At 47.2% G+C, this 9,549-nt stretch overlaps 1 protein-coding gene and 2 pseudogenes across 1 annotated transcript; 1 reads left to right on the top strand and 2 right to left on the bottom strand.

Annotated features, from left to right (window-relative positions):
- LOC116099921 overlaps window positions 1–388 on the bottom strand; it is a 3,555-nt pseudogene extending 3,167 nt beyond the window's left edge.
- Window positions 389–3,806: 3,418 nt separating this feature from the next.
- Vamp8 (vesicle associated membrane protein 8) lies at window positions 3,807–8,549 on the top strand. Its single transcript, XM_031382178.1, has 3 exons — window positions 3,807–4,022; window positions 6,023–6,181; window positions 8,143–8,549. The coding sequence occupies exons 1-3, from the start codon at window positions 4,020–4,022 to the stop codon at window positions 8,284–8,286; spliced, it is 306 nt and encodes a 101-aa protein (XP_031238038.1). The 5' UTR covers window positions 3,807–4,019; the 3' UTR covers window positions 8,287–8,549.
- Window positions 8,550–8,707: 158 nt separating this feature from the next.
- LOC116100237 lies at window positions 8,708–8,851 on the bottom strand (annotated as a pseudogene).
- Between the last annotated feature and the right edge of the window lie 698 nt (window positions 8,852–9,549).

The following is a 9,549-nucleotide window of genomic DNA, read 5'->3' as shown; positions in this document are numbered from 1 at the left end:
CTTCTGGAGAGGGATGAAGGAGATCCTTTGCGAGAGGCATGTTCTCGTAGGGAGGTCGTCACCGCCGGAAAGCGTCATTTTTCTTTTTGAGACTGTGTTAAGCCAAGGCTGGCCTCAAGTTCACTGTGTAGTCCAGGCTGGCTCCTGCTTGGCTTTCTTGAGATGAGATTACAGGAGTATGCCAGCATAAAACGTGATTTGCAAGTAGCCTTCATTCTCATTCCTATTTGTAGAACCAGAAACTGAAAGCTCCAGAGAGAAACTTGCCCAAGGTTGCCCAACTGAGCAGTATACCAGGAGAGCCCAAGTCTTCCCATCCATTAGATACTGAGGCCATCCTTACAATGCCGCTGCCATGGTTTAATACCACAGCATCCAGCAACAGCATCCAGCCTACTCCTTCATTCCTTACAAAGTTACTGTAACTCAAGGGTGAGTTCCCACTCCCAAGTGTGGTACTGTGAGCCTGGGATCCCAGCACCAGTAAGCTACATAGTGAGCTCCATGCCAGTCTGGGCTACATGAGACCTTGTCTCAAGGGGGGAAAAAATCACACTTTTTTCTTTTTAACAACCCATGCTCAAAAAAGCTACTGAGCTTTTCATTTCTTCAGAAGTTCTAGAAACAAAAATCTCTTCTTTCTAGAAACAAAAACCTCACAGGAAAACAATCTGAATGGGCCACACCAAGTCCAGAATCTGAAGAGGTCTCTGTTCAGTCCTTAGCAAAGAAAGGAAGGGAGGAAATGGGGGAGGGAAGAAGGGAAGAGGGGAGGGAGGGAGAAAAGGGAGGAAAAGGGAGGGAGAGAGAGGGAAGGAGGGAGGGATGGAAGGAGGGAGGAAAAGGAACAGTTGAGCATTTTGGCTCACACCTGTAATCCCCAACTTTAGAATAAGAGGAGGAAGATACTTGTGAGTTTGAGCCTGCCTAGACTACATATTATGTCCCAGGCCACCTGAGCTACATTATAAGATTCTGTCTCAAAAAATAAAATTAAATTAAAATAAAATAAAAGTCCAAAGAGAAGGCCGGAGAGGTTGCTCGGCAGTTGAGAGTACAAACTGCCTTTGCAGAAGAACCTAAGTTTGGTTGTCCACACCCATGTCAAGACTCACAACCAACCCAGGATTCCAACGCCTTTAAGACCTTAAAAATAACAGAAATGGCTGGGGCAGTTTGGCTTGGGCGGTGGTGGCACATGCCTTTAACCCCAGCACTTGGGAGGCAGAGGCAGGCGGATTTCTGAGTTCGAGGTCAGCCTGGTCTACAGAGTGAGTTCCAGGACAGCCGGGACTACACAGAGAAACCCCGTTTAGAAAAAAAAAAAAAAACAAAAAAACAGAAATGAGACTGGGGCTATGGCTCCACAGTAGATTCTTGCCTAACATGCACAAACCCCTGGGTTCAGTCCCTAGCACCAGAATCCAAAGACAAAAGAGTAAAGTTTTTATTAGTCATGTAATTTAAATTTTTCTAGCAGTCAAACTAAAACCTCAGGAGAGGCTGGAGGTATAGTATAGTTCAGACGGTCTAGGGCTCATCTGGCACTGCAGGAAGCATTGGACTCTAACCCCAGCACCATAGGACAGAAAATGCGACTGTTGGCTGACTGACTGACTGACTGATCGATTGACTGAATGATTGATTATTGATGAATGATTGACTGGAGACACAGTCTGGCTTTGTAGCCCAAGGTAGCCTTGAATTTGTGATTGCCTCGGCCTCAGATTCCTGAGTTCTGGAGCAACACAAGGCTATAAAACATTCACAACATTTATGAAAGTAGCATTCTTCTTTTCATAGTAAGTTGCTGAAATCTGGCATACATATTACAGCCTCCGTTCTCACTAGCCACACTGGGCGAGCTCAATAGCCACATGTAGTCAGCGTTGTATCTAACAGCACAAGTACAGAGCAAGCATTTGGGTGTGGGGGGTCTTGGGACAGAACCCAGGGCTCTGAACATTCTAGGCAAACACTGTTGCTACTGAGAGAGCCTTCGACACTGTTTGTTTGTTTGTTTGTTTGAGACAGGGTCTTTCTACATAGTCCTGCCTGTCCTGTATCTCATTTTGTAGACCAGCTGGCCTGGAACTCACAGAGATCCCCCTGCTTCAGCCTCCCAAGGGATTAAAGTCATTCATCATCACACCTGGCCCAGGCAGGTCCTGTCTTATAAACCTCCTTGTGGTTTAAGATGAATCTTTTAAAATAGAGTAATTTTAAAACCACTTTTACTTTTAAAAAATGTTTAATTTGGGCTGGTGAGATGGCTCAGTGGTTAAGAGCACCTACTGTTCTTCATGAGTTCAAATTCTAGCAACCACATGGTGGCTAACAACTGTCCATAATGAGAAATAAATAAGGAACTTATGGGCTGGAGTAAGCTGGGGATGGAGGTGTGGGGGGTGGGCAGAGTGAGCAGGGCAGAGCAAGAGGAGGAAGGGAAGGGGAGAAATGTTTAATTGATTAATTAATTAATTAATTAATTAATTAATTGGTCTTCCGAGACAGGGTTTCTCTGTGTAGCCCTGGCTGTCCTGGAACTCACTCTGTAGACCAGGCTATCCTCGAACTCAGAAATCTGCCTGCCTCTGCCTCCCAAGTGCTGGGATTAAAGGCATGCACCATCACTGTCTGGCTGATAAATCTTTTTTTTTTTATTTTATTTTTTAAAAGTGTTACGAGGTGCTTTAATTTGATTCTGTAAAACTAAGCATGCAGTGCTTGTAGATGTAGCTCCTCCCTGAGTCCCTGAGAATGCACAAGGGAAAACACAAAAGTGTCCCAAAATGATGCCGGGATTCTAAATTTATTATAGCCAAAAAAAAAAAAAAAAGAAAGAAAGAAAGAAAGAAAGAGAGAAAGAAAAAGAGTCTTATTTGTTGGAGGAGCTAAGATTTCCTCCTTGGCGATGTTATTTATTCTGGGGTGGGAAAGAATGTCTGTTCTCTTGGTGCTTTGTTATTGTTCTGTCTTGACAAACTCCATCCGGAGAAGAGCAGTTTTTCTCTGGCAGAGAGCCACAAGTGGTGGAAAAACCCTTTACTCTTAGGCCCCCTCCTAATCCATCTGACAATCCTCTGACAACTGACCAGGGTCACCAACCCCCACAGTGACCTTTGGAAGGAAGTGTAGGACTGATGAACTCCAGAAGGAAAGGAGGGGCTGGTGAGTGAGCCATTTCCCGACTGTCTTCTGTCCTGTGACAAGGATAAGGTGCCCTGCCCCTGCTGTTTGCACTCCTCCCACTGCCTGAGGTCAGCTTCAACACCAAAGAACCCGAAGAGGAGGACAAAGATCCCCCCAGGGCCAACTTGGAACTTTCTGAAGATTTTAAAGACTTTAATTTGTGTATGTGTGTGTATGCTCATGTATGTTCACATACCCACAGAGGCCAGAAGAGGGCATCCGGACCCCCTAGAGCTGCAGATACAGGTGTTTGTGAGCAGCTAGGTGTGGGTGCAGGGACCTGAACTTGGGTCACTGCAGAAGCAGCAGATGATCTCAACTGCTGACCCATCTCTCTAGCCCCATTTTCTGGGGATTTTAGTGCTCTCTTCTCATCCAGGATAGGATGACCCTTGGGGACAAAGGTTGCCCAGCAAGGTATTTTCACCTGTACATTCGTTTCTATCTAAATAAGGCTAGTTTAAGTCCCTGAAAAACTAGAATTACTTCTTTGAAGCATAAGAAAGAAGTTTCTGAAAATTTAGGAGGGCTGTTGATCCTTCTTTTCTCCTTCTTGACAACTTAGACGTTCCTCTCCCCCCGCCCCCCCCCCGCCCTGTTGCTTAAGCTTTTGTTTGGGAGGAGACTAAGGAGGACGGCAGCAGAGGGCGGCCGCCTACCTGGAGAAACCTGCAGTTTACGTGTAGCAGGAGCCTGAGAGGCTGGAGTCGCGGGATGGGCAGGAGGCGGGCAGAAAGTTGGAGTAAGCAGGAAGTGAAGCTGTGGCTGCCTTGGGTGGAAACAGACTAGGCGAAGTTCTGCTTTGAGAGGCCCAAGTGCTCCGAGACATGGTGAGTGACGTGGGGACCAGGAAAAGAGAGATTTAGAGGAGTTGTAAGAGGGAGATCGGGCCTGGGGGTTGCCTGTGTCGAGAAAGGTTAAGTTGGCGGCAGAGGGCTGGCCGGGTTGGGCCAGCGCTGCCTCTGTCTCCTTACTTTTGACAACTCGTCCACAAATAGCTCCGCACTCCGGGCCAGGGGTTCCTGACACTTCTCCACCTCCTTCCTCCCGTGACCTCGGTGCTGGATCGGATCAGGGTTTCGGTGGGGGCTGGGGGACCCAAATTCCAAGCGGAGCTGCTGCGCCGCGCCCTCCCCCTCCTCCGCCTCCTCCAGCTGGGCCTGAGCCCGGTGTTGTGACATTACCGGGCCACAAGCGCTCCTGCTCTTTGGGGCTCAGATTCCAGCCCAGCAGACTGGAGTTCTCCCCCTTACTCTCGCACTGTATTTATGCAGACACCCAGAGGTTCTGCCTGGCCACCAAAAGCAACACCGTTCTCTAGAAACATTAGCAACAGTGCCAAGGGTTTGTAAAGCAGCCAGATGGCGGTTCTCCCTGATAATCTAGCTTCAGCCCACACCTGAGGCCAGCCTGTACCTGAGGCCCCCTGGGTCCCTAAGGGAGGAGTCAGGTCTTTTCCCTCCTTGTTCAAAAGCCTTATCTAGAGGCCTCCTGGATAGAGAGACCGCAGCAGGAAGGAGTTTTTATTAATATCTCCATAAGCAGGCGGTGGTGTGCGGCCTACCAGGCGCTAAATTGTGGGGAAAGCAGAAGTGTGTGGTCCAACGGCACATGATACCTTCTGGGGGTCACATCCACTGAACCGGGGTAACACTGCCCAGCAGGCTAGAACCAGAACTCACCGACAGCTGTCTGGAGAGGCACTTGGGTTGGGCCAGGCAAGGGTGCTCTGCTGGTCAGCTCTCTCAGTTTGAGAGAGAACCCCCTAGGATCGGGAAGAGGAGTCTATTGAGACCACTTGGCTGTGCTCTGCTGAGGAAAACGGAAATGCCAGCCGTATTTTCTCCTTCAAAACGGGAGCAGTTGTGGGCTGTTTTTTTTCCTTGTCACACTGAAAATCCCCAAAAGAAAGTTGACGACAGTCCACAGTCAAATCTCATCTTCTGAGACTTAAATGCACTTACATAGCAGCCAAGATGGCTGGGCGGGTAAAAGTGTTTGCAGAGCAAGCCTGCCTCCCTGAATTCAATATCCCTCTCACTCTTGTCCATCCCACTGGAGGAGACTATATCCACGAAAGTTGTCCTCTAACCTCCACATGTGTACCATGGTATGTGTGTATATTCCCCAACACACACACACACACACACACACACACACACTCTGCACTTATGCCAGACGAAGGATGTGTTTCAGTGTTTGCCTGGCAAGCATGAAGCTCTGGGTTCCCCGTCATCTCATAAAACAAGGGTAATGGTGCACACCTGTAATCTCAGCACGGGGTAAGTAGAGACAGGAGGACCAGATGTTCAAGATCATCCTACTTAGGAAGTTTGAGGCCTGCCTAGGTTAGATGAGACCCTGTCTCAGATAAATAAAGAAGTAAATAAACAAATCTGGGGAGGTGGCTCAGTGGGCCAAGTGCTTGCCACATAAGCAGGGAGATTTGTCTTGTGTCCCTGGACCCATGTAGAAGAAAAAAAAATTCTAAGTGTGGTGGCGCAAGCAAGCACTTAGGTGCCATGGCTCCCAGCACTAGGATGGTGGAGAAGGCTGATCCCTGGGGCTTTCTGTCCACTCTAATCTCAGAGCCTCAGGCCCATAGGAGACCCAGCCTCTGAAAAAAACAAGGGAGGAATGACACCTGACCACCTGAGGCTGGTCTGGGATATACACCTGCTTGCATCCACGTGAACACTTACGTAGAACATTCTCCTTGTAAACAATTGAAGCATAAGAAATGGCTAAAATCTACTTTAGTTCTTCCAACCTCCTCTGGCTGTAGGATCTTCTGCTGCCCGGCCTAATTAACCCTTGTATTGACATCCAGGAGGAGGCCAGTGGGAGTGCTGGAAATGACCGGGTTAGGAACCTTCAGAGTGAAGTGGAAGGAGTCAAGAATATTATGACCCAGAATGTGGAGCGGATCTTGGCCCGAGGGGAGAATCTGGACCACCTCCGGAACAAGACAGAGGACTTGGAAGCCACGGTGAGATTGGGAGAGATCTCAAGGAGGAAAAAGAGTTTTGGGGGAAGGCAAAGTCAAGAGAAGGGATGGCAGACTGTCATGTCTACTGCCCTTTTGTCTATGCAGGAGACTGTTGAGTTTCCACCTCTGGTTCCTTGCTACTCTGCTGGTTGGTAGAGAGCCCCATGAGTGGATTGACTTGGGCTTGGGTGAGAGGTCCACCCACAGAGCCGTTTCTGAGACAGTTCAGTCAACTGCTACATTCCTAAGCTCCATTGGGATATGAAACTGGTTTTTCTTTTAAAGCTTGCCCTTGGCAATCATTTGGAGTTGATGTCCCCAAAGGCGAAATTATGAGTACTAGGCAACCCCTTGGCCTTTCAGCCTTTTCCAGGTGTTATTAGGCTGGAAGTTGGGGTGGAAGGGCAGTTTGCTGAGCCAGCTGTAAAACAGCTGGGAAGAGCAATGAAATTCTTTGATCCCAGGATCCCTGTCTGCAAAGGGCAGAATAATATCTCCTACACGTCTTGCTTTGACCTTCTTATGGGGCCATGGGCTGAGGCCAAACTGCTCAGGGTGGAAGAAAGTCCAACACAAACCAAGGCTGGGGCCTCCATTTTCACTTGCTGTGAAGTACACTGGCTTTCTGAGTCCAGTGTGTAGTTTTGGAATCTAGTGCCTTCTTCAGCAGAAGCTGGGCTCATGGAGACTTGGGGTCTGTAAGTTAACTTGGAGGAGCAGGAGGAATTTTTTTTTTAAACTTTTCCAAGCTTCTGTAGTGCATTGGTTCTTCCTCTAGCTTCTAGAGAACCTAGAAGACAAAGTATCATAGAGCCAGGAGATGTGTCCATCTGGAGCACATTTCTGTATCCCTTAGCCTGTGGGTCTGTCTGTGCTCCAAAGGCCAGATTTTTCTGCCAGTCAAACAAACTCAGATTGGAGCATATATACATAAAAGACCCCTCAGCGTGCAGGTCAGGGCAAGGGCAAGAAAAAGAATGGAGACAGAACATAAGGCTCAGGTGGTAGAGTACTTCTCTAGAATTCACAAAGCCCTGGGTTCAGTCCCTGACACTATATAAATAGGATATTGTGGCATGTGCCTTTTAATTCTCAGCTCTTTGAAGGCAGATGCAAGAGGATCAGAAGTTCAAAGCCAGGCCATTGAGATGGCTCAAAGGGTAAAGGCTAAAAGGTTTTAAAAGGTAAAACCTAAGAATTTGAGTTCCATTTGTGGGATTCATATGGTTGGTAAGAGAGACCTGATTCCTACAAAATGACCTCTGACCTCCACTGTGGCTTATGCACACCACACACATAAATAAACAAACAAATAAAAATAATTTTTAAAAGTTCAAGGTCATCCTTTTCTACAAGGCATGGAGGCCAGTCTTTGCTATGTGAGATCCTGACCAGAAAGATAGAAAAAGAAAAGGAAGGGACCTGCCATGCTCAGAGGGAAGTTTTATGAGCTCAAGAAGAATTCTAAGCCAGAACTTGGCTTACAGATTGTTGTGGCAAGGCATTTGTCAAGTAGCCAGAGATAGGCAGATCTCTGAAGTTCCTGGCCAGCCAGGGATACTTAGTGAGATCCTGTCTCAAAGTAAAACAAACACAAAAATAGAGAGATAGCTCAGGGGGTGAAGACTTGTGTCAGTGAGTCTGGTTACATGAGTTCAATCCCCAGGACATATAGAGGAGAAAGAGAACCAGCTCCTGCAAGTCAACTACACCTCCTCCACTACATGGGTGGTGTGGCACGCAAGGCAGAGGCACAAATAAATGTTATAAAATATTTTTAAGAACCTTTCCATCCATTCCTATTGTAAGAGGAAAGAATTATTCACTTATTTATGTATTTGTTCCGAAGTGGCTATACTCAAGCTCCAGAGTCATCTATACTATGGCATGAGGGTGTTCATCTGTACTCTTAGTCTGAGGGCAGGAGCCACTGGGTCATTATTTTATCTTATCCCCAACAGTCTGAACACTTCAAGACCACGTCCCAGAAGGTGGCCCGGAAGTTCTGGTGGAAGAATGTGAAGATGATTGTCATCATCTGTGTGATTGTCCTTATCATCGTCATCCTCATTATACTCTTTGCCACTGGCACCATCCCCACTTAAGAGTCCCTTCCATCCCACCCTACTCTTCAGGAGTGACCCTCCCTAGTGTGTGCCAAGAGGGGCCCTCTCCTGTCCTCCTTCACGCGAATGCTGCTCAGTCCCTGTGAGGGCCGTCTGCTGCATCAGATGCCCCAGAAGCACCTTGATCCCCCTGGGAGGAGACAGCTGGACTGTGGCTGCATCTCATGGTCCCGAGAGTGGGTTAGAGAGACCCAGAGGACCCTGTTTGTGGCTGGTGGGCAATAAAGACCTCTTGGTATCCATCCCTGAGTGTATGAGGCACTCTCCTCCTGTGTCTTTCGCACTTGTCTTTTCTGTTTCTTTCTTCCCAAGGATCCTCTCCAGACTGGCTTCTCCCAATCTAGAACCAGGATACTGCAAAGATAGAGAGCACAGGTTTAAAGAAGAAAGATGGCGTCTCAGAGGCTTTGCACACCTGGATTACAGATACCAATCACTATACCCAGCTAGAATCAATACGTCAGTCAGTCTGTCTTTCTGCCTGTCTTTAAACTGATAAGAGCAGATACTACACTTGATCTTAGCCAAAAGGCCAAGAAGTTATCTGTCTGTCTTTAAAAGGACTTACTTTTATTTTTAAGAAAGGATGAGTATGGGGTTGGAGAGATGGCTCAGAGGTTGAGAGCACTGACTCCTCCTCCAGAGGTCCTGAGTTCAATTCCTAGCAACCACATGGTGGATTACACAACCATCTGTAATGAGATCCGATGCCCTCTTCTGGTGAAGACAGCTACAGTGTACTCATATACACTAAAAAAATAAATAAATAATTTTTTTTTTTAAAAAGTATGGGTATGTGAATGAAGAGCCTGCAGAGTCCAGAAGAGGTTGTTGGTTCCCCTGGAATTGGAGTTATAAGCCCAGCATGGGTTCTTGGAACCAAACGGGTCCTCTGCAAGAACAGTTTGCACTCTTCTCACTTCCCCTTAGGTAAGAGTTTAAATTTGTTTATTATTAATTAAAATATAATTATACTGTGTTGCCCCTTCCTTTCCTCTCTCAACACCCCTCAACCCATCATCCTCTCTCTATTCCCTCTCAAATTCATGACCTCTTTTACTTTCATTGTTTTTTACACACACACACACACAGAGTCTGCAGATTTTGTGTTTGGTGTTGCTTGTATATAAACGATTACAGGGCTGATGACTTGGTATTGATAACCAATTAAGAATCTCATCTCTGCCGGGCGGTGGTTGCACATGCCTTTAATCCCAGCACTTGGGAGGCAGAGGCAGGCGG

Source organism: Mastomys coucha, unplaced genomic scaffold (genome assembly GCF_008632895.1).
Source record: "Mastomys coucha isolate ucsf_1 unplaced genomic scaffold, UCSF_Mcou_1 pScaffold20, whole genome shotgun sequence".
Classification (NCBI taxonomy): domain Eukaryota; kingdom Metazoa; phylum Chordata; class Mammalia; order Rodentia; family Muridae; genus Mastomys; species Mastomys coucha.
This window is presented reverse-complemented; position numbering and strand designations above follow the sequence as displayed.

Coding starts and splice junctions, on each gene's coding strand:
- Vamp8 (XM_031382178.1), top strand. Junction 6,182..8,142: donor CAGAGGACTTGGAAGCCACG/GTGAGATTGGGA, acceptor TATCCCCAACAG/TCTGAACACTTCAAGACCAC.